Raw genomic sequence first — 26,125 nt, 5'->3', positions numbered from 1 at the left:
TTTTATATAATGATTGAGTGAGCTCTTTCTCAAAAGCAGAAACATAATGGGACAGAAAGTGAATCATGGGTAAAGATGCTTTTCCCCAAGAGTATGCAATGCCCTGTGGTATCACAACAGAGTTGAAGGAACCCAGGGAAATGTTTTATATCTCACCTTCATCCTACTACATGACTGTTTTGATTTTTGAAAAGCCTAACTATGTAAACATATAATTCAAAAATGATCAGTTGAGTTGAAGGACCATTTATGCATTTAAAAAGAGTTATTCTAATGAAAGCAACTCCCATAGTGTTATTTCTCTAATGATTTAAACTGTATACAGAATGACAACATTCACTGTGTCAACGACTTTCAGGAAAGAAAAAAAAATAGTGTTTTCATTGTAGCATTTAATGAAACATGTTGAAACTTTCATGAATTTTTGGTTCATATAATTAAACACAAATAGCCTGAGCGTGCCTTATGTGGTATGTATCCAGATGACAGGTAATGGCAGTGTGACTTCTCTGTGCTCTTAAGTCTATATTATTCACAGAGTTGGATGCAAAGCTCAGTGAGTAAAATGAAATTACTGGCTAGCCTCACATGTTTTCTGTCCTAGGGATAGAGACCTGGTATTCAGTGGCGCCCTTTCCCACGTTAGGTCCCTCCCTTGTCCTCATTCAGATCTGGAGGAAAGAAAGAGGAGGGAGTTCTAATTTCTGATTTACCACATATTAACTCATCTGCCTAATAATCTGGTGCTTATGCCAGTCAATAAAACCCAAACTTGTTCATTTTAATGCTGCAGCCTGAATGTTTTGTATTTTCTTCTGTTTTTCAGACAGTGTTTCCTGTGAGTCCTGATCAAGTGATCTGCATGTGCTGCAATGGTGACATAAACCACTGCGGATGGGAAAGTAGCTGACGCACCTCATTTCCCTTTACCTTTGTGTGGTGCTTCCAGTGGACTAGTCCAGGAAGGTCTATACAACATGACTTTTATCGTGAAACTTCACAGACACTTTCAGAGGACGGTCATTCTGCTTGCCACCTTTTGTATGGTAAGCATTATCATTTCTGCTTACTACCTGTACAGTGGCTACAAACAGGAAAATGAACTCTCTGAAATGGCATCAGAAGTGGACTGCGGCGACTTCCAACACCTACCGTATAGACTATTGGAAGTGAAAACAATGAAGCTTTTCGATGTCTCAAGGACAGACCCCATAGTCCTAGTGTTTGTGGAGAGCCAGTATTCATCCCTTGGTCAAGACATCATTACGATTCTGGAATCAAGTAGATTCCAGTATCACGTTGAAATCGCACCTGGAAAGGGAGATCTTCCTGCACTTATAGACAAAAATAAAGGCAAATATATTCTCATTATTTATGAGAATATTTCAAAGTATATAAATATGGACTCTTGGAATCGAAGCCTTTTAGATAAATACTGTGTAGAATATGGTGTGGGTATCATTGGATTCCACAAAACTAGTGAGAAAAATCTACAGAGCTTTCAATTAAAAGGTTTCCCCCTCTCCATCTATGGAAACCTTGCAGTAAAAGATTGTTGTATTAATCCTCATTCACCATTACTTCGGGTGACCAAATCTTCTAAGCTTGAAAAAGGTTCTTTACCTGGAACTGACTGGACAGTTTTTCAGATTAATCACTCAGCCTACCAACCAGTAATATTTGCCAAAGTAAAGACCCCAGAAAACCTTTTTCCTCCAGTCTCCAGAGGTGCTTTTTATGCCACTATCATACATGACCTGGGGCTTCAGGATGGAATTCAGCGAGTTCTGTTTGGCAACAACTTGAACTTTTGGTTACACAAGCTCATCTTCATAGACGCCATCTCCTTTTTGTCAGGGAAGAGGCTGACATTGTCCTTGGACAGATACATCCTTGTGGACATTGATGATATATTTGTGGGAAAGGAGGGAACAAGGATGAACACCAATGATGTGAAGGTAAGGTTCTATTTTCTCAAAGTGTCAGAGTTTATTTCCTCTGGAAGTTGGGCTACCAAGTAGCTTAGTTTATACCAGGACTAAGGAGTTTCCCAGGATGTGGGGCTTTTATTTTATTAGCAAAGTCAGGCTAGATAGAATTACTTGGCTATCCTTCTCTCTCACCATAGATGGACTAAGTAGATAATACAGTTCTTTCTGAATCAAGAAAAAAATGAAGATTTTTACTGGAAGAGTGTGTGCAACAGGATCCAAAAATGACTTTCTATAGAGTAGAAACCATTTTTTTAGATACTTTTCAGAAACTATCTACCTTGGTAGACCATTACTAATCTAAGATTTGGTTCATTTAAATGTGAAATTAAAGTGAATTTGTCTTAATGATAATAAATACTCCCACAAATTTTCAAGAATTACAGATCTCTTAAGTAGCAAGTTCAGATATTTTTGGAAGTCAACTATGCAGCTCATTTTGTCTTACCATGTTTTTCTGAAACTCTGAAAATTAACATTCTAAATGTAGAGAGCTATGACTACACAAGCATATTTATTCACATATAAACATAAGGATTTAAATTGATTTCAGTGCACATTTGTGGTACACATATGAAGCCCATCATGCAACATTTAAATTGCATTATGTTTTTTACTGTGCAAAACCACTGCCCATAAACGGAAAATAATTATTTAAAGATAGTTTGTTGTTATTATGAATTGATTGTGTTATGTAAACAACTGGTTGTTTAATATTAATGAAATCTAAAATTAAAATTAGCTATATTTGTCTTAGTTTCCCATTCAAAATGTCATAGGATTCTATTTCTGTCATACTACATATTAATTTTTGTATAAATGAGGTTTTTGATACATAATTTTTATTCTCTACAGCTTTGACCTTTTGGCAGAATATCTAAATCTAAATCAGATGGCAAAAAGTATATCTTGAAAACTGTGTTCTTTTCCTGGTCACTAAGCATCAGGTGAATAATAGTGATGTTTATCACGCTGGTTAAATGAGCTAAGAACACCAGAAGAACCATTACATTTTCCTGTAAGAGAATGTGAAGACTAAAAAGTAAAAAAAAAAAAAAAAAAAAACATGATTGCATTAATGTACACAGCTATGATTTAATAAAAAAAAAAGTAAAAATAATAATAAACCTGTTCATATTCTTAGCATTATTTTAGTCTCCTCTTTTTAGCTCAATAGAAATTAATAAATAAGTTTATATTTAAGTTTTCATTAAGTCTTTTGAAATTCACTTTTGAAGGTATAGCTAAATTAGGCCAGGTGGGGTGGCTCACGCCTGTAATCCCAGCACTCTGGGAAACCAAGGCGGGTGGATTGCCTGAGCTCATGAGCTGGAGACCACACTGAGCCAGAGTGAGACTCCGTCTCTAAAAATAGCCAGGCATTGTGGCGGTCACGTGCTACACTCAGCTACTCAAGAAGCTGAGACAAGAGAATCGCTTAAGCCTAAGGGTCTGAGTTGCTGTGAGCTGTGATGCCACAGTTCTCTATTGGGGACAACAAAGTGAGATACACACACACACACACACACACGTTATGACATTGTAAAATATGCTAGATAAAATCTCTGAGTTTTCTGTACAACCCTCAACTCTTATCTCATATCTGTTAATTTTTTTGTTTTATTTTTTGTTTGTTTTGTTTTGTATTTTTGAGACAGAGTGTCACTACGTCACCCTCAGTACAGTGCCGTGGTGTACAGCTCACAGCAACTTCAAACTCTTGGGCTTAAGCAATTCTCTTGTCTCAGCCTTCTGAGTGGCTGGGACTACAGGCGCCCACCACAACACCGGCTATTTTTTTTGTTATAGTTGTCATTGGTTAGCAGGCCCGGGCCACGCTCAAACCCATGAGCCTCAGTGCATGTGGCTGGTGCCCTACTCACTGAACTATGGGCACTGAGCCATATCCATTAATATTACACAAAATACAGAAGTACCGTTTGTATTCTAAAGGTTGAGCCATTTTTTTTCAGGCTTACCGAACATATTTAGGAAGAATTTAGCTTGTATACTTTATGGATTGCTGATATTTAGATAGGAATTTATTTTCTAAACTACCTAAAGTATTTAAAAATTTATGTTTTGAATTATCTGGGTTTTTAAAATACTTTTAAATTACATCTGTGATTGTGTCTCCAAACACTAATTCATGGCAATCAGTTGCCCTGGAGTGCAAACATTCGATCAGTAACTAGTTGTTAAGTGTGTACTACACGGGAAGCACTTTGGGGGATTTATAGTAGGAGTCATAAACCATGGTCCCATTCCTTTAGAAGAAGGGACAAAGAGTGCCGTCAAAGGAAAGCACAGTCTGCATCTGTTCCATGCTTGAAATGGCCATATCACATGCCAGGCACAGAGGCAGGCACCTGGGATACAAAGATAAATAAATTATCTTGTGGGAGAGATAAATAGGCAGTTAGCTTACTGTGTGCTCAGTACAATAGCAAGGGTACCTATATGGATTTATGTAAGTAATACCATAGAAAATACTCCAGTGCCTGCTGCATTAACTAGACTCTATTAACTGGGTGGGATAGGGTTTGAAGGTAAGACTAGGGTGATGCGATGATTTGGAAGGCTGTGCAATGATTCAGACAAAAGATGGCAATTTCTCGAAACTAGAAAATTGGAGTAAAAACGGAAAAGAGAGGACCAATTGAAGAACTATTTAAGAGGTAAAATTGAATGATTTAGTAATTGGCTAAGTGGAGATGAAACAGAATAAATATAACCCAGGACGATATTAGGATTTTTAGCATAGCTGAATACTTGTTAATGTTACCATTGAAGAGGAAGAGGATCATAGCAAAAGTCATAATAAAAATTTCACTTTTATTGAAGTTTCTGTGGGACATGCAGGTGTTTCCCAGGCAGTTGGCTCACCAGAGAAGTCTATGAAGGAAATAGAGATCTCAAGGTCATCAACCAATAGGGAATAGATCACTGCATGAAAGTGTGTGAGGTCAGACAGAGAAAGGATTTATGAGGAGTGATAAGAAAATGATCAAGTGTAGAATCTTGAGAACAATTATCTTTTAGAAAACAAGTAGAAGGAGAAATTCCATGAAAATAAGTTTAAAAGGACAGTCAGAGACTGGGAAGCTGTGATACCATAGAAGCCTTGGGAGTGAAGAGCTTCTGGAAGGGCGTGATCAGCAGTATAAAACCCAACAGCAGGGTCGACTGAAGTAAAGATTGCATGGTCTCCCTTGGGAAAAGGTGAAGGTCACTGGGGAACGTTGCATAAGGCAGGAGCCCAGTTGCAGTGAATTCAGAAGTGAATTAAAGGGTCAAGATGCAGAAAAAGTACGGAATACCAGTGCAGGAATTTGGATATGAAGGAAACAAGAGAAATTATACACTAGCTGAATGGGGGAATGCCAGGGGGACCACCTGTCCAGGTTTGCCCGGGACTAGGGGTATTTAGTGCTAAAACTCAGAAAGTGCCAGAGTTAGGATAAGAGAAGGAATATCAAAGACTATGTGGCCTAAGAAAAGGCTGTGGATTTTGTAATTAACAGCCTATAATAAAAAGAAGTATTTTAATTGTTTTAATTTAATTATTACCACTTATGAAAAATACTATACTTTTTCCTTGAAGTACTAGGAAAACTAGAAATAATGTGAGAAAATTAAAAGTCACATAGACTGTTAACTTGTAAAATTAGGATAATTTATAATATAAATTTTAACTACTAATCACCGCATATGTATTAGCTTTGCCCTTATGTGTTTCCGCATTTAATGAGATTAGAATTAGCAGTGAACGTTCAGGTTTACTTGTCTAGCTGTTGGATAATATGATTCATTTTACAGAGCTTCAAAGCTACAAAAGAAACTGGCATGGCACAAAACATGAGACTCTTTATACCAGGAAAAAGACCAATCCACCCCACCCCCCAAAAAAGAAAGAGATCCAAATTGGTGTCTACATTAACCTAGGAATATTCAAGCTACAGGTCCTAGGTCTTAAAGAACCTAAGAAGAAAACGGGTTAGACAATTAAATATTCAAAAAAGGCAGCATTAATTTCAGTTAAATTGAAGTTAGAAAAGGAAATCTGGAGTGGGGGGATGCATTTGGATTTTGGACTGCTTTTGTGATGTTCAAAAATTTAAGTTTCTTTTGCTCTCAGACCTATTCTTAAGCTTTCTGGAACTAAAACTATGAAAAAGGGGGTTGGAAAGGAAAATGGTATTTCAACCATTAAAAACAAAGCTTTTACCATTAAAGCATTTCAGTTCTACATGAAAACACCTTATGACTCAATAAACATCAACAATCCATATTCTTTTTTAGAAACATTAATTCACTTTTGGCCTAAGATCCACAGTATTTTTATACTTACAATTTCATAAAACATTCATGCCCTAAGACAGATGAAAAGTTAAATGAGAAAATTCTGGAAAAAGTAGTCTTTTAGGGCTTTATCTCTCACTGTCTGTCTTGTGACTATTGCTCCCTCTTTGTAATAGGCACACACTCCCTTTCTAACTTTGACACACTTCCTAACATCCATCAGAAAATGAAGAACCAGTGTACTCACACCTGAGCCACCAGTGTACCCATGTCTGAACCACCAGCTACTCACACCTGAGCCACTAGTGCACCCCTGCCTGAACCACCAGCTACTCACACCTGAGCCACCAGTGCACCCCTGCCTGAACCACCAGCTACTCACACCTGAACCACCAGCCCACTCACACCTGAACCACCAGCCATTCACACCTGAGCCACCAGCCTATTCACACCTTAGCCACCAGCCATTCATACCTGAGCCACCAGCACACTCACGCCTGAGCCACCAGCCACTCACACCTGAACCATCAGCCACTCACACCTGAGCCACCAGAACACTCACACCTGAGCCACCAGCCCACTCATACCTGAACTACCAGCCATTCACACCTGAGCCACCAGCCCACTCACACCTGAACCACCAGCCATTCACACCTGAGCCACCAGCACACGCACACCTGAGCCACCAGCCACTCACACCTAAACCACCAGCCACACACACCTGAGCCAGCCACTAGCCCACTCACACCTGAGCCACCAGCCACTCACACCTGAGCCACCAGCCATTCACACCTGAGCCACCAGCCCACTCACACCTGAGCCTGCTGCACCAGCATAGCCTGTAGCTTTTCCCCAAGCACCATAGACCCCCTTCTGGAAGACTCAGCAGCCACTTCCCTCTCCTCACTACCCTAAACCTTTCTCACTATTTTCTTACAGTTCAAGATACTCCTTGACTTCAGTGCCAGTGGATTAGCTTTTAAAAAAAAAACACAAAAAACCTCTATTTTTCAAGTGGTGTCATAAGAGAGGACTGTTCTTAAATCTCATGAGAGACTTTATCGTTATTTTCCTCTGGAACTGAAGATTCTAGAGTGCCCAGGAAAAAGAAAGTGCTGAAAATAGAAGTAGGAAGCCATAAAGCTGTGAGAAATAAGTGGCATCAAGCTCAGAAGGCAAACTTGGCTGGCTTTTCAGTCCTACCTGGGGCTGAGCCTGGAAGGCTCTAATTGGAATGTAGAGGCAGCTCTGTGCTGCTCAGTTTCAACTTTTCATAGGACTGTTCACCACCCCAGCTAAGGTAAAGCCAGAGGCTTCATAAAACCATAAAGAAAAAAAATAACTTAACATGGCAAATGCTGGGGGTGAGGTTGGGGGAAGAAGGCAACCACTGTCCATTGTTTTGTCAGAAGTACAGAGAGAAGGGAAACACACCTTCTCCAGACAGTTCACTACTCATGTGCCCTGGATGGACGTCAAGGCCTGTCCACTGTACAAAGTAGTGTCCCTTTCCTTTTTTTCCCATACTTCTCTAATTCCTTTCCATTAGCTTGGAGGCTTCTGAATTTGAATTGATGATACCCATTTTAATTATATTATGCTATAGATTCATGCATTTGGTGCCGATACTTGGCTAGAATTACTTTATAACTGGAACAGTATCCCTCCCTATATACTTGACATATATTCTTCAGTCAAGGTATAGTTCAAACTTAACTGTGTTTTTCAAACCTGTGTTATTACTGTTTTAATTATTTGGGGGTTGATATTATTATTAAAAGAGGGTGTTTAGTTCTCCAGTGCTGATGTTGTTGTTCTGTCAATTATGGCTGTATATACTTTGAAGCTATGTTAAGTATCTTTTAAATTATATCTCAATTTAATATTTTATCATTCTAGGGTTACTTTTTTAACATTAGCAATTTTTTTCACCTTTGAGCTTTTGTTGCCTAATACTAATAAGGCAATACCAGCTTTCTTTGTATTAGTATTTGAAAATCATGCCTTATTTAATTTTTATATGTTTTCACTGTCTTGTCTCTGTGAACTAGTTATGAAAAGAGCCTCTAGATATTTCTCTTTTTATCTACTATGTCAATATTTGTCTTTCAATTAACAAGGTCTACATATAGTTAATTGAATTATCAGTGTGTACAAATTTATTTCAGCTATCTTCTTTTGTGCTTTATATTTGTTCCATTTTTCTATTTCTTAATTTACACTTTTTTTATAGAAGCCTCATGCTGTCACCCTGGGTAAAGTGCTGTGGCGACATAACTCATGTCAAATTTTTGGGTTCAGTGATCCTCTTGCCTCAGCCTCATGAGTAGCTGGGTCAACAGGTGCCCGCCATCATGTCCTGTTAATGTTTCTATTTTTAGTAGAGGTAGAGTCTCCCTTTTGCTCAGGCTGGTCTCCAACTCCTGAGCTCAAGCAATCCACCTTCTGGGGCAGTGGTCTTCAAACTTTTTAGACAGGGAGCCAGTTCACTGTCCCTCAGACCATTGGAGGGCTGGACTGTGGGCCCTAGGACAAGTTGGCTGCTAAGCAGGACAGGCAGCAGTGGCAAAAACACCCGGCAGGCCGGATAAATGTCCTGGGCGGGTCACATACTGCGACAATATTAGACATTATTGTTTTCACTACCTTCAAAGTGTGATCAGAGTTGCCAGCTGTCCACTGTTTTCTTTGCTATTCACCCTTCAGCATGTCACAGGAATCCTTGCTCTTACCCTTATTTCTTTTATAACAGAGCAGCCACAGTGATGTCATTAACATATAATTTGGCCTGTACCCCTCCCTCCTGCAACCTGCAGTGACTTCCATTGTCAACCGGCTAAAAACCAAAGCTCTCCCATTTTTTCCACAGGTGTCCAACCTATGACCCACAAACCATCTGCTAATTTTGTAAGGACTTTTTTGCTTATCTGTGGTGTCAGATATAATAAAAAGTATGCATGGACCTTTTTTGCTACTGAGCTTTCATTAGTGTTTGTGTATTTAATGCGTGGCCTAAGACAACTCTTGTTCTTCCGATGTGCAGCAGAAAAGAAAAATGGTTGGACATCCCTCTTTACACTCTCTCTTCATCTCCCTAATCCCATGTGCAGCTCCTTCCTCCCTCCTTAGCTCTGCTGTAACCTCTCTCGCTTCCTTGCTGTTCCTCGCACTTTGCACTGGCTGTTCTTTATGTCTAAAATATCCTTCCCCAAAATGGGTGCATGGCTCTCTTCCATCCCTTCCTTCAGGATTTTCTCAAATGTTACCTTCTCACTGAAGTCTTCTCTGACCATCCTCTTAAAATTGCAACCCCTAATTCTCCATCTCCCCCTGCTCTGCACTGTTTGCCCTTCACTCCTGTTTCTCTCTTGTACTCAGGATCATCAATGTTGTGCTGAAACTGGCTCACAGAGCCTTGCAAGGTCAGGTGTGTACGTCTCTTCCCAGCTTCTTGGAGGAGTATTTATACCATAATAATGTGCAAATTCTACAAATTTGGACTTTTTTCTTTTTTTTTAAACAAAGATGCAGTTGTTAAAGGCTCAACAGTACACTATCAGACTTACTACCTGCTTTTAATTATTTATTTTGGTTTATGACTTCAGCTACTAAAATATAACCTCCAGCAGGGCAGGCTTCATCCGTTTTGCCCTCTGCAGTATCCCCAACATCCAGTAAGGTGCCTGGCTCAGGATATATTTGTTGAATGAATAGATCTCATTCTTCCTGAAGTAAATCCTTCAGAAGTTCTTTTCATGAGAATCTATTTGGTGTAAACCATCTCAGATTTTATGAAATTTAAGTGTCTTTATTTAGCATCATTTTTAAATGATAATTTTGTTGTGTATTCAATGCTTAGTTAATAGTTTGCTGCTATATAATCATTGTTAGTCGTACTGGGAAAATTGGGGCTCGCTAGAAATTACCTAAACATTTATGGCAGTAGGATATATCCAGTTTCATGGGTCACTAATTTTTTTTTATAAAGGTCAAAAAGATAGACACTTCAAGAGTGTTCTTATGAAGATATACAAAATGTTTCTTGATCATTCTCTCTCTCCTATTTCTCTCTCACCCATGTTCTTAGTTTGGTGAAATACTTAATTCTAAATTTAATACTATGTGATCATAACACACAGGAAAATAAATTGATGCTTACTATTATTATCCCATTCAAATAGCCACAGTGTGCTAGCAACTATGCAAAGTTATTTTAAGGAACTAATTTTCAGGAAATAATTCTATCATTTAAGATGGAGAAATAAGGAAAAAATTTAGCAAGGTAAAAAACTATTTCATATCCATGGTCTACTTATACTTAATACATTTTATTAAATTTGTGGTGACATTGTAAGACCAATATTTTTAAAGAGTCATTTGTTATGCAAGGTCATTCTAAAAGGATAAGGTCTAAAAATAAATTAGGGAAGGCAGAATGCTGTTACCGAACACATGAATGTATGAAAGGACTAACTGGAGACTGACTACATTTTTTAAAATTTCAGAATGTTGAGGGGGGTGCAAATCTTTTTGTTACGTGAATTCATTACATAATGCTAAAGTCAGGGCATGTAGTGTGCCCATCACCATGACAGTGTTCACTATATACAACAGGTAAGTTTTATCCCTGATAGCTCTCCCTCTCTCTCTCCTTCTTGGTTTCCAATGTCCTTTACATCTCATTGTGCCCATGTGTACCCATCATTTAGCTCCCACTTACAAGTGAGAACATGTGGTATTTGTTTTCCATTCTTGAGGTACTTAGGATAATGTATGGATGGAATTCAGTTCCATCCAAGTTGCTGCAGAAGACATTATTTCATTTCTTTTTATGCCTAAGTAGTAGTCCATGGAATGCATATACCACATTTTCTTTATCCACTCATGAATTGATGGGCACTTAAGTTGATTCCTTATCTTTGCAATAGTGAATTGTGCTGTGCTAAACATTCAAGTGCAGGTGTCTTTTTGATAAAATGACTTCTTTTGGGTACCCAGTGGTGAGAGTGCTAGATTAAATGATAGGTCTGCTTTTATTTCTTTGAGGACTCTCCATACTGTTTTCCATAGAGGTTAAAGGTCTGATGCACTGAATCCTCCCCAGGGATGGTAAAGAGCAGGGCCATCCTAGGTAGTACCAAAGCTCAACCAGGCAATGACAAGTTCCATACACTGGCCCAACAGAAAATTATAGGGTAGAAATTAAGAATAAAGATATATGTTCTAGGGATAATCAGTTCAGTTCGGAGAATTATGCACATTTACTTTGTCAAAATATTGTGATAAGTATTTCAAAAAACATACTGATGAATAATGAAACATAACCTTAGATAAAAAGAAGTCAAAAGGCAAGGAGAAAATTTTACTATTTGACAGATACTCTATAATTTTTTTCCTTTGGCTTAACAACATTTATTTCTTTTTCACATTCTATGATAAGAAGATAAATAAAAATATAAAACAATTCTGAGCACAGTAGCACATGCCTATAATTCCACTTTGGGAGGCAGAGGTGGGAGGATCTCTTAAGACCAGGAGTTAGTGGTTACAGTGAGTGATGACTGTGTCACTGCATTTCAGCCTAGGCAACAGAGCAAAACTGTGTCTTTAATGTCATATTTTATGTATACAAAATTATCATTTAATGTATGTATGTATGTATTTTATATGATATCACCTATCATACACATATGTATGTATTTTATACATATGTATGTATTAATATACATGTAGACATATATATGTATGTATTTATAGATATGTGTGTGTGTATCTTATTTTGTACTATGTATTTCTATGCTGATAGTTTATATTGTTATACTTTTAGGCATGTAAAAGATGCAGGTAAAAATAGACAACACTTATTGAGTACATACATTGTTTTAAGGGTTTTACTGCATCTTCTTTCATTATTTAATTCTTAACAAAAATCTTATGAAACAAAGACTTGAAGTAGCATCAGTTTATATAAAGAAATTGAGGTTCACAGTCTATGACTAATTTGCCCAAGATCTTACAATTAATAAGTGGCACTCCCAGGATACAAAATTCCAGTCTATCCGTCTCCAGAATCTGAGCTTTTCCCCTTCACAGTGAATCACAGTGGTGACCCTAACACAGTGTTACGGTGACCATAGCAATTTTTTCTTATCAAATTCTACTTTAGAACAAATTATATGCTAACAGAATCCATTATAGTTTAATAAGTCATATCTGAAGTTTTGTCCTAGATTTATTTAAAATCTGGAACAAAAATTTATGTCAATCACTTCTTAAAATGCTTTGGACTCAAATAAGTTTCAGGTGAAGGAGGGTGGCACAGTGATAGACACTTTGAACGCTGAATCAAATGAAGAGCAAAAATTAGCCATAATTCAGATAATTTAACTTTTTGTATCTGTATGTGCTCAGATTTTAAAGTCTACATGATGCAAAAGGAACAATCAGCAAGGTGAACAGACAACTCAGAGAACAAGAGGAAATATTTACAAAGTATGCATTTGATAAGAGATTAATAACTAGAATATATAAGATGCTCCAATAGCTCAACAGGAAAAAAATCAAATAATCTCACTAAAAAGGATCTGAATAGACATTTCACAAAACAAAACATACAAATGACCAACAGATAGATAAAAAATATGCTCAACACTATTAGTTATCAGATAAATGCAAATCCAAACTACAATGAGATATCATCCTACTCTAGTTAAAATAGTATTTTTTTTAGGTTTTGTGTTCAATTTAAGTATTATAGAGGTACAAATGCTTTTAGTTACATGGATTGTTCTTTTAATTCTTGAATCAGGGTATAAGTGTGCCTGTCACCCAGATAGCGTTCATTATACCCATGAGGTAGGGTTTTGCTCATCCTCTCCTCCTCCCCACCCCCTGATTGATTTTCATTCAGTTTTACTTTCCTTTATGCACATATGTGCTCATCAGGTAGTTCCAAATTAATAGCAAGCACATGTGGTATTTGTTTTTCCATTCTTGTATCTTCACTTAGGCTTTTATCAAAAAGACAGGCAATAACAACCGGCCAGCTGTAGAGAAAGGAGAACACCTGTGTACTGCTATGGGCATGTAATTGCTGCCACTACGGAGAATAGTTTGGAAGTTCCTCAAAAAACTGAAAATAGAACGGCCATAGGACCCAGCTATCTCACTGATGGATATAAATCCAAGCAAGGGAAATTCAGTATACCAAAAAGATACCTGTATTCCCATGTTTATTGCAACGCTATTCACAATATCCAAAATTTGGAATAAAGTTAAGTGTCCATCAATGAGTAAATAGATAAAGAAACTGTGGCACATATACTCAATATCATATAGCCATAAAAAAGAATGAAATCTTCACATTTCCAACAACATAGATGGAACTGGAGAACATTATGGTAAGTGAAATAAGCCAAGCACACAAACACAAATCTCACATGTTCTCTCTCATACGTGGAACCTAAATATTAAAAACAATGGATCTCATGGAGATAAAGAGTAGAATGATGGTTACCAGAGGCTGGATAGGGGAGATAAAGTGGAGATAGTCAATGGGTACAAATAGTTAGATATAATTAATAATATTTGTTAGCACAACAAAGTGACTGTAATCAACAATAAGTTAGAGCAGGGGCTTCCAACCTGTGTCTCACAGCACACTGGTGTGTTATGAGAGGACCTCAGGTGGGCCATGAACATTTTTAAAGGTCATTAATGAAATCATTTTTGAAAGAAGTTCAAAGCACAGTAAGTATATTTTTTTGACAATTTTTTGGTCAACATAATGTTGGTGTGCTGCAAAAGCATAACTATAGGTTCAGGTGTGCTGTGAGATAAAAAAAGGTTGAAAAATAATGAGTTAGTGCATACTTTAAAATAACCAAAAGAATGGAATTGGGATGTTCCTTACACAAAGAAATGATAGAGGTGCTATCATCACACAAAGAAATAATTCTTATTGTATGCTTATATCAAAATATCACATGTGCCCTATAAAGATATACAACTATTATGTACCCATAATAATTCATATTAAAAATTAATAAAAATAAGGTCTATGCTTTGTTTTAAGCTACATTATGCAGGTATCCCTAATATTTTTCAGAAGAACACAAACAAAATAGAAAATGTCAAAGAAATTGTTATATTGTTATTTAATCTCTTGCAGATGCACATATGGGTACTTAAGAGTCATACCCTGATGTGCTTGCATTGTTAGAAATAATCATTTAATAAGCTTAAAACCAATATTCAATTGTTTGTTGAATTGAATTAAGAAAATGATTGCAGATGATGGGGAATAGGGAACAGAGATAGGAGAGAAGTGGATCAGAGAAACCCAAAATCTGATGCAAAATGCACTGCCAGAGCCTGGCCCTTTAAGGCTGAAGAGGCTATGTTGCTGGAAGTTCACCCCCCTCCCAACATGACTCTGCTGTTAGGTCACTGAGCAGGTAAGGCTTGCAAGGGTGGTGGCGTGGTGCTGCCCTCTCAGGGAGAGTGAGTGCTTTGGGGGAGTTAGGGAATGCAGAATATTTAAACCTCATTAAAGACAGAAAGATCTCTCTGGATTAGATAAAAAGAAAAATTATCTCCTTTCTTCTGTCACCTTGGCATGGTCAGAAGTATCAGTCCATCTGAGCACAGGGCTTCTTGAGTGTTAATAGCCACTGCTGTGATTTGTGTGTATGGCCTATTTGGGGTCTGCTTTAACATCCTGCTCCTGGACTATGTTCCCTGTCCCATGCTCTATTTGTGTTATGATCAGAAATAACTTAGAGAAATAATCGTAAAAGGTAAATCAGTCTAATTGATGGACTTAAAGAAATAGTTTGGTTAGGAAAGGCAAGCCCAGGGGCAGCACCTGTGGCTCAAAGGAGTAAGGCGCTGGCCCCATATGCCAGAGGTGGCGAGTTCAAACCTAGCCCTGGCCAAAAACTGCAAAAAAGAAAAAAGAAAGTGCAAGCCCAGCAAGAACCATGATGTAAGGGTCAGGCTTCCCCTGTTAGATTGATGGTTAAAACAGTGATGTATGTAATAAAAGTGGAGCTAGCCTGGAGCAAGGGGCTGTCCACTGATCCTCACATTTGAAGGAGGACAGACTCCTGATCCAGCTGTTTTTTAAAAAACTTTATTTTTGCGTCTTGCCTTTTCATTTTTTCCTCATCCTCTCATCTCTCCCCACCACTGGGAGGGAATTCATGGCATAGGTTGTGGCTGGTCCCCAACAATCCTTGGAAAACATGAATTAATAGCTGTAAAAATTCTTAACTTTTACATCATTCATGATGAAACTAAAGATTGAAATACAAAATGTATCTTGGAATTCTCCCAGAAGCCACCACTCTTCCTCTTCCCCTAAGTGGTCTGAGGTGATCTGTGAAAATGGTTTGCTATTCACTTGACCCAGAAAACCCCACAAAGTCATGCAAGTCGAGAGGCTCAAATCTTCCTGTTCACTTTAAGAACACATGTGAAACTGCCCAGGCCATCAAGGGTGTGCATATACGAAAAGCCACCAAGTATCTGAAGGATGTCACCTTAAAGAAACAGTGTGTACCATTCCAACATTACAATGGTGGAGTTGGTAGGCGTGCCCAGGCCAAATAGTAGGGCTAGACACAGGGTCGGTGGCCCAAAAAGAGTGCTGAATTTTTGCTGCATATGCTTAAAAATGCAGAGAGTAATGCTCTGGTCATTGAGCATATCCAGGTGAACGAAGCACCCAAGATGCTCTGCCAAACTTAAAGAGCCCATGGTCGCATTTACCCACACATGAGCTCCCCCTGCCACATTGAGATGATCCTTACTGAAAAGGAACAGATTGTTCCCAAACCAGAAGAGGTAGCACAGAAGAAAAAGATATCCCAGAAGAAACTGAAGAAACAAAAACTTAGGGCACGGGAATAAATGCAACATAAAATAAATGCAAATAACAGTAAAAAAAAATGTATCTTAACACCTACAAGGTTAATATAAAGTAAATTATGAGATTACCTGACATCACTTATGAACTGTTCAAGACCAAAGAAATGCAGTGACTTTTTTTTATTGCACTTGTAGGTGGGCTAGAATTTTAAAATTAAAATTACCCATATAGTACATATTAAAATTTTACCTTAAAACACTAGATGCTTTCTTATTTCAATGCTAATGATTACAGCGATTATACATGATTATTAATCATTATAGTTTCTACTTACACCAATTACTAAAATAGCTGGGTGTCCATTTTCTCTTGCCGCTGTAGCAAATTACCACCAACTTAAAACTACCCAGATTCAGGTGGCGCCTGTGGCTCAAAGGAGTAGCGCACCAGCCCCATATACCAGAGGTGGCAGGTTCAAACCTGGTCCTGGCCAAAAAAAACCTACCCAAATTCACCCTTTTACAGTTCTGGATGTCAGCTATCCAACATGGGTCCCCACTGGACTAAGTACAAGGTGTCAACTGGCTATGTTCCTTTCTGAAGACTCCAGGAAGTAACCATTGTGCGTGTGATGAAAATTCCCCCAAATTCCCTGAAAGGTCAACTCAGAATTAAGGCAGATTCATAAGAGAAATATTTCTTTCCAAACACAATGCACATGGGGAGAGTCACAAGTGAGGTTCAGATATTTTTATGCATGCCTTTTAGGAGTGGGGGAATGTGGAGTATAGGTGCAATCAATAGTTGCTAGGGAGGATAGATAGATGGGGAAGACAGAGTGACTTATACATCAACCTGAGACACAGGTGTTGTGTTTAAAATGATTTGGGACAAGTCTGGGTGCCTTCTTGATCTTCTTTCCCGAAAATATGTTGACATAACAGGGAGAGGACGGGAAATCAGTTACCCCTTTGATCTTTTGATCAGATCAGTTTGGTTTATGCAGATAGAGGGAAGGTCCCTAACAACGGCCTGTTAATCTTTTTTCTAGGGCCTTAATTCAAAATATTCTTTATGCAAGTAGTCATAGTTTGGTATGAAATTTTCTGAGATCTTTAATACTTACATCTTTACTTTTACATAATTACCTGTCTCTATTTTTTTCTCTGAACTATATATACTGAGTAGAATAAGCTTTCTAAAAAGAAAAAAACATTGTATGTGGAAATTAAGCCAGCTGACTAAGAGGTTGAACGATGATCTATCCAAAAAATTGTAATAAAAACTCATTCACTAGTCTTTATCTTAGATCAAATAATCTATATAATACCAGAACAACATATAACTGAACCATTTCTCATCTAAGAATCCTAGGAGACAAGGTATTTGAGTCACATAGAAAGACAACTTACTTGATATTCTTGAGTAAGAATTTGAGTGGTTTTGACAATAAACTGTTCAAAGACTAGAGTTGCTGTCAAAGTAGTTAACGGTTATATCCTGCCAGACTTGGAATTTCTGATATACTGAAAAATACCTTTAGGAAATTTTGTATGACATTTTAACAAAAATGATTTGACAGTGTTTGCAGGAGAAAGAAGTTGTTATAATTAACACTAGTGTAATTGCTTTAAGAAAGTAGTTTAGTTTAATATTCAAAGAATTTTTACATAATTTGCAAATCCCCTACAGAAATGCAGTAAATATTTAAAGGAAGTGAAGGAAGAAAACACCTTCCCAACTTCTTTCTTTTTTCCTTTTTCTTCTATTTTTCCTTCTAAAAATTTTTAACTCATTTTCTATTAATAAATAATAGCTGCACACATTTATGGTGTACGTGTGATATTTTGTTGCATACGTAGACGTTTGATGGTCAAGTCGGGGCATTTGTATTATTTCTTACTTGATACTTGGGCATTGTCATTGTTCTGACTTAGGGGCAAAGGAACAAGGGAAAAGGAAAGGTGTATTTTTCATTCTGGTTAGAACTGTCTTGCTAGAACTAGATCTCCAATAGCATTGTCACTTGCAACTTTGCAAGAACTAATTAGTGCTCCACCACCATTCTCAGAGAAGACCCATCTGCTCATTGCACTCAAAAAAACTCTCTTTCCTTAAATGGGATCTGTCTTTAATGGATGCCAGTGACAGGAGGCTGTTCATCAACCCTCAGGATAGTTCAGAGCCTTGGCAGAGGCCCGAGAGGCCCTGGGTTGAATATTCGGTACTTAGAAATTGACACAATGTCCACGCAATGTCCTCAAGATCAAGGGGAGCCCACCAGGGTAATTCACTGCACATCTTGGTTTTCAAGCCATTAACAGATTTCAGACTGGTTCTGCAGTATAACTGAATGCCTTTTAAAAGCAGAATCAGGGCTGAATTTAAACTAACCCTTCAAGTCATCCCATATGATATATTTGACAGTTTATACTTTCATTGTCGACAAGCCTGTTAACAATAATGGATATTGTTAAAATCACCAGTGATGAATCAACTTATAATTTGCAGATGAACAAAGAGCAAGGTGCTATAGTACTTTTTTAAAGGAACAGTTCACGAATTTGCCACTACCTTATCTTAAACATTTCTTCACTCAGAGATGTTTGGATGTGTATTAGTCACTTATCAATATAAGACTACCTTTGTGGGTTTCCACATCCAAATTAGGAGAAATCACGTAAAATGCTTGCTTAAAAATGCAGTTTTTCCTCTCACACACTCACAGATTTTGACTTGGTAGATCTGGGAGAGTAGGGGCAGCTCACCTTGATGATTCTAATGCAGAAATGGTAGAAGTACACACTTAGAAAAACAGTGGTTTAAATATGCTACATTTGATGGTATTGTAAAATTTGAAGACAGTGGTTTCTATTATCTTTTTCTGTGGACAGTTGTCAAAAATCATATTGTATAAAAGCATTTAGCTCTACATATATAAGCAAATATATAATGGAAAGATGTCCCAATAGAATTAATAGTTTTGTGACTGATTTCAATCTGATGCTGGAAAAGTTCTTATTTTTACTTATTGTGAACCATGTAGTAAGACTGTGGGACAGTATTTTGGCAAATGTAAAATGTATGTTCATCCGCCTTGTGGAGATGGATAGGGTGGATTTTACGTGAAGGGACAAGAAGCAGAGGATTTGAAGGAGTGATTCCAATAAGTGGATGGCTTAGCATTGCCTAGTAAGAATCCTGGATAATTTCAACAAGGAAAGTAATGAAAATTACATTACTTCTGTGATTTTTCAGGCACCTGTACATCTGATCAGTCAAAAGAGAGAGATTCTGGAGGCAGAAAGGATTATGATTGGGAGGCTTAAAAATCTGGATAGAGAAATGGGAAAATGGAAATTGTTTTTCTTTAGCAGAAGGAAGAAAAAGGGAGAGAGTGATTGTGTTCTTTATGTTTCAGATCTAATTGAATGTGCTTATGATTTGACATCAAAAAAATTAGAAAGTGTTTGGGTTGAATTATAGGTGGGATGGAGAGCCAGTAGATGATTTTCTTTAATTTGTTAGCAGAAGAAGTACTTTTGAATGAAGAAAAAAACTTTGTCTTAGGAAGTTTTCAATAGAGATTCAAGCATTTGTCTTTGAGAAGCTAAAGTTCAGGTAGACAGGCTTGATTTTTGTCCAAATATCCAAAAAGAAAATAAATTTTTATTGTTTCTAATATATATTGAAATATACTTGAAAATATATTTCATTGTTTCAAATATTCAAAGAATGCATGCAATTTGTAATGAAAATTATCAATAAACCTAGAAAATTACAAAGAAAGCAAAAAATAAATCTCTTTCAGTCCTACAAAACACTGGATGTAAGTCACCCTTTTGAGTCTGAAACTCTGATAGGAAACATTTTTATTTCATTAAGTTATAATTAACTATTTTTAATTGTGAGAGATGATTAATATGGCTGCATGTGTTTTTTGTCCATTCGTAATTCTCTTCTGAGAATTTCCCTCTGTTTACGTTTCAGTAGGACTGTTAAGGTTTGTTCTTGGTCAGTCCGTATTCATTTTTCCTCTTATTTTACACTCCTTATGTAGAACAGTCGGCTCCTTAGTTGGCATGTAATATCTATGCATCCATATGCCCAGAAAACTTCATGAAAATTCCCATAAACTAAGTTGAAAGGACCTCGTTAATATCTTAGAGGGGGAAAGGTTATGCAACATCTATCAGAAGATACCAGGTCATGGCAGTTGGCACCCTGCATTCCCGCAGTGACCAGCTTGCTGACATGTAACCTCTCAGCGCTCATCCCTCCCTTGCAAAGATGGCAGTGAAAAGAACCACACTGCCTCCATTGCAGGGCCATTGTAAGGCTGCAGTGAACCAGGAGTGTGAAAGCACTTTGCAAATTATCAACCTTTACCTCTGGGTTCGTTCTTTTTCTGAGATGAGACAAATGTATTTAACTAATTCTATGATCTCAACTAATTCTCTGTGAGATTCTTTAAAGCACTACTAAGGAAAGTCTAGCACCAATTTGACTTGGGGATAGTAATTAGATGGTGAAAAGGGTGAGCAGAACAGTTCTCCTGAGAAGTAGGGGTCACATCCCCCCTCCACATGGCATGCTTTGCCTAACAGTTCCCGGGAAGGACGTGCATGAGAAGACATGGTTGCCCTCCCTAATTTCAGGTGCAACATACAATTCCAAGACATTCGGGTTTCCCTGAATAACTTCTTATCCATCCATCTTTAAAATATTTTGAAAATATTTATATAAAATACTCTCTACCACCTGTTATTTTAATATGTTCCATAAGCTTACTTTTAATTTAAAATGGTTTCCAAGCTCATATGTCTGACCAAATCTGTGACCATTCTGTCCTGCCCTCAACCATTCTTTTCTTGACTTTCACATTTTATAGACTGAATAGCTCTTCATAATTTCATCTTTCTGATTATTTACATTTCCTTGCCAGTTCTCCAGGTGAGTCTCATATTCCTGCTGAAAAGAGCCTGGGAGTTGAGATCATGTTGGGTCCAAATCTCAAGCCTGCCCCTTTGTAGCTGAGTCAATGGGCGACTTCCTTAGACTGTTGTATCATTCATTTCTGTATCTTTAAAATGAGAACAACACCTACTTCATAGTGTGTATGTCACTGTGAGAATAACAATTTATTTCAAATGCCCAATACCAGTAGAACTTCAAAAAATTTAAACTATTTTTCTTTATGAACCTATTGTGTACTAGGAGAGAATACTTGAGCAGAACTTTGGAAGGAATTTTAAAATGGCTTCTTCTAAATACCTTAGTGTTATAAAATCATCAGCAAGATAATGAGGCCATTTTGGTCATTCACTCAAGCAATATTAATTGGTGTCTACTGTGTGCTAGGCAGCTGGTGATATGGTGGTAGTCAGCACAGACAAGTTTTCATTTTACCTCTAAAGAGAGATGACAGTCAATGGACCCATAAATAAAGGAACAAATAACGTAATCTTAGATGGGGATAAGAGGGCTATGAGATAAGAAAACAGAGTCAGTGAGATGAAAAGTGGTGGAATGTGCTGGGCAGCGTGGGGACAAGGTGGGTGCTGACCAGAGACGCTAGATGAGAAAAATGCCCTGATGTAATATGTGAGCAGAGACCCACAAGAGGAGAAGAGCCTACAATGCATACAGATACCTAGGGGAAGACAGTTCTATGCAAAGGAAACAATCTTGGTACGATCGAGAGAGAGAGACAGACAGACAGACGGGGGAGAGAGAGAGAGAGTCAGTGTGAATGGAACACAGGGGACGTGATGGAGCCTGGGATGAGATGAGTTCTGAAAGCAGGTGGGGACAAGATTGATGTGGTCTAGTAGACCACAGGGAGGAATTTGGATTTTATTCTAATTTTAGAACCCAGCCATTAGATAGCTTTGACAAGAAGGTGGTAAGTTCTGATTTCGATTTTTAAAAAATTATACTAGCTGTCATATAGAGAATAGAGTGTAGAAAAAATAACAGGAAGGTGAGAACCTAGTGGAGGACCTGGTCAGGTGGCCAAGGCAGTAGATCCAGCAAGTGGCAATGGTGTTAAGAAGTGTTGGGCAGTGCCTGTGGCTTAAGGAGTAGGGTGCCGGCCCCGTATGCTGCAGGTGGCAGGTTCAAGCCCAACCGTGGCCAAAAATTGCATTAAAAAAAAAAAAGAAATGTTGAGAAGTTAATGGGTTTGACATACACTGACCCTATAGCCGAATAAACATGCTGATGGGTAGGGGTGGTATGTGGGGAGCACTAGGAAAGAGTGGAATCCAGGAAAACTCCTAAGATTTGTGCTGATAGCAGCATGTCCCCTGAGTTGGGAAACCAAGAGGTGGTGAAGTGTGCTGCAGAGGTCGTGACACATGCCCTGTGGACAAAGACTAAGTTAGTCTCCTGCTTTTACCAGTTACTATCTTTGGCCAAATTACTTAGTCTCTGCTCCTCAGTTTCCTTTTGTGTAACATTTGAATCATAATAGTACCCTCCTCATAAATGTGCCTCAAGGATTGAATGATTAAATACATGTAAATACATGAACAGTGTCTGCCTGTCTCATGGCGTTGGTCATTATTAAGGAGGGGTTGGGGACCAAGTATTCTTTTTTGCGCCTGTTGGGTCTGAGATGTATTTTAGATGCCCAAGTGTGTGGGCAGTTGGGCATTCAAGTCTACAGGTAGGGAAGTCAAGAATTAAAATGCAAATAGCGAGCTTATTGTCATATTGACTGTGTTTAAAGTCCTGGCACTGGATAAAATGACCTGGGAAAAGACAGCAGAGAAGAGAGTAAGGAGGACCAGTCCTGGGGTGCAGCACTGTGAAGGTCGCAACACAGATCTACTCAGATGTCACAGAAATGGCTTGACAGTCTGCACGAATACTTTCTCTCACTCTTTATTTTTAGGGAATATCCCATTCCTAAATTAATTCATGAAAGTCTCACTTGAATTTCTGGATCACAAACTGCCCTGTATTCCGCCTTTCACATATATATTTTCCCGTCAGATTATATAGGCTTCTCATGGTGCTATTACGTGCCATGATTTTTTAATGTACTTCACTATTCCTAGCACAGAGTAATACACATGGGCTCCCTCAATAACTGTCTGTTGGGATAATGATTTAAAGATACTGTGATGAATATTCTGTCTTTTCCATGGCACCCTATGAAGGACTAGCTACTGAGGACATGAATTCTTTTGCTTTAGGGAAGAACATAAAGTGAATGTATTTTACTGGGGGGAAATGTGACCTCTTTGGAAAACTCAAGATGAGACCACACTCCTAAGTAAACTTACCTTCCTAGAACCTTCTTTCTTTACTGCACAAGGAAGAGATGTAAAGGGAAAAATAATGAGGTTTTAGACTTGGGCAAATTTGTACTTAAATTTTAAATCCATCCAAGTTGTGAAACCTAAACAAGTTGCTTAACGCATTTGAACTTGTCTCTCATCTTTAAAATGGGGATGATAATTACACCTACCTCGTGAAGTTTGAAGAGGTCTAAATGAGTTTGTGCCTGGTATAAACTGGATACTCACATGTTGGTTTCTTTATCTCTCCTATAAAATTGACTGTATCTTATGAGATAATTTGGCATTTATGCATCCATTATTCTCAATTATGTGCGCGTCAATTTATTTTTAAAATAATACATACTATTGGTAGCCGTCTGTGTGTGTGTGTGTGTGTGTGTGTGCACGCGTGTGAAAGAGAGCAAGAGAGAGAGAAGTATCTGTGGATACAAAAGTACATTGCACTATAAAAATGTACTGCTTAGTTTTGCATAGATAAATTTACATCTTTCTAAATGAAAATGTATGTGTGACAGTATCTTTCACATGTCACAGGGGAATTGGTTACACTATAGTAATTTGTTGCTTTTAAACAGACTTAGCAGCATCCAGAGAGAGGCAAGGGCTGTTATGGGCTCATTATTTCCTGCCCCTCCAGAGGATGAACTCAGTTAATTAAGCACATTTAAAGTGAAAAAAAAAAAAATGCTCTGCTGTGTCCCTATTAAGCTACTGTCTCTTTACTTACTGATGCTTGTTACAATTTATTAACTGTGAATTATACCTCCCAGTAAATAAACCCTTCTTTCTTCACTCAATTTGCCAGGTAGGAAAGTTGCATCAAGTTACAAAGCAGCCAATTGTCTTCCTGAGAATATAGATATAAAACAATTTCCTTCAGCCTTGTGCTCAGAAGAATTGAACAGTTTTTATGAATGAGGTACCCGTGTTCCTTGTCAAGCCTGGAGCAAACATATAAATAACGCTCAGCACAATGTACCTGTCTTTGGAAAGCTGCTTACAGCCCTGTATATTTATTAGTTCTTCATGATTTCAAAGCAATGTTTTCTTTACCCTATTTTTTTTTAAGCAGACATACAAATTTCTGTCACAAAGTCTCTCTGGTAGATCATAAAACACAGCCTTTGGAGATGATTATTTTTCCCACTCACGTTTTTGTGCCGCTGCTTCAGATAGTACCAGGGACCAGTAAACTGGATCCTCTTTTGCTATCCATGGACATTTGCAAGTTTCCTTGTCCTCTTGTCAAGAACTGTGAAGAGTCTTGAGATTTAACTTGTGAACTAAGAAGTCAGCCTGCCAGAGTTTCATGGTTGCTGGCAGAAGGCACAGCACTCCTGGGTCAGGGCCACAGGACTGCATTACTCACAGCAGTAACCAGAGTATCAACATGTGAGCTGCTTCTCCAAGTTCCAGTTCCTTTAGGATTGGTGTGAAGAGCTCCAGACAGCACCTGCCCCTGCAATGGGTTGCTTTATAGCAGAGAAACCGGAAACTTAGGGAACCCCTTCTCCTTCCCTTATAATGGGAAGTAAGCATGAATGCCTTTGCCCCAAGATAAGTATTTAAATATTGTCTTTTTTACACTGGAAAATAAGCAAACTACCCTTGATAGAGAAAGACGCTATTTCTATATTGCAAGGCCATTTATGAATATCCTGGAAAAGACAGTACAGAACAAGACACTCACTCAGTGCTTTGCTCTTGTATCACCAGGTATCTTCCAACACCAATGAAGCTTTTGCTTCTTGGATATGTGTTACAAATTCATGCTCTTAATGCATGAGTCTTTACAGGTTACATGGGTCACATGCTATGAACAGGCAATCCCCAAGTCACATGGTTTTCTTACAAAGAATACTTCAAAATCTCTTTTTTTAACTAAATGATAATTCAGTTTTTCATTCATTAGTAAATTAAACTTTTGTGAACCTTGGTTTCATCTATAAATGCATTAAGTAATAGTGCCTACCTTAATGAGTTGTTGAATAGATTAAATGGGATAGTCCATATACAATGTTTAGCACAGAACCCGGTATACATTAAATGTCTATTGCTTGATAAATGTTAATTTTAATTAGAATTAACAATACATACGCCTTGATGAGAGGTACTTAAAATACTACCTTCACTAAACCACCATCACTGGGCCCATTTCTTAAGGTACCTCGGGAGAGATGATTTGCCTTTTGTTGGTATAGAAGCATTTATCAGGAAAGGGTAGAGATAAAAAGGAAATAATATTCTTGAAGACCTAATATGTGTTTTAAATTGAGTATTTGACCTAGTGATTTCGTGCATTATTTTATTCTTAAGAGCACTCTTAACAAAGAAGGCAATGTTTTCTAAATGAGTAGACTGAGACTCAGACATTACGGAAGGTCATACAGTTTGTAAATGGAAGACCAAGAGTCAAGTGCCGTCTGATTCTAGTTTGATTTCTCTGCCTGTCTCATTTTTCACCATTTGATTGTATTTTCCTCAACCATCTCTCTATCTTTTGGAACTGGATATGCCTTTGTGACCTGCTCTCCAGATTTCATTTCTAGCGGGAACAATAGGTTCACAGTGGGAGCAGAGATGAGGGATCCACCTGTATTTTTCTAAAAATAATGTCTATCTTTGTATATTTGTCTTTTTTTTTTTTTTTG

General features: G+C 37.8%; 1 protein-coding gene across 3 annotated transcripts in view; it reads left to right on the top strand.

Annotated features, from left to right (window-relative positions):
• Window positions 1–26,125, top strand: part of NDST3 (N-deacetylase and N-sulfotransferase 3) — a 180,756-nt gene that overhangs the window by 11,857 nt on the left and 142,774 nt on the right. Inside the window, exon 2 of one of the 3 annotated variants that reach the window (XM_003800067.2) lies at window positions 827–1,958. In XM_003800067.2, the coding sequence (XP_003800115.1) occupies window positions 978–1,958 (981 nt within the window). In that variant the 5' untranslated portion in view covers window positions 827–977. Of the gene's footprint in view, window positions 1–801; window positions 1,959–26,125 lie in introns of those variants that run through there. The other 2 variants (XM_012811560.1, XM_023519239.1) reach the window with 2 other exon arrangements.

This window comes from Otolemur garnettii, unplaced genomic scaffold (assembly GCF_000181295.1).
Source record: "Otolemur garnettii isolate 467f Iridium unplaced genomic scaffold, OtoGar3 scaffold00164, whole genome shotgun sequence".
NCBI classification, from domain to species: domain Eukaryota; kingdom Metazoa; phylum Chordata; class Mammalia; order Primates; family Galagidae; genus Otolemur; species Otolemur garnettii.
The sequence above is the reverse complement of the archived record's forward strand: the minus strand, read 5'-3'. Positions and strand labels throughout refer to the sequence as shown.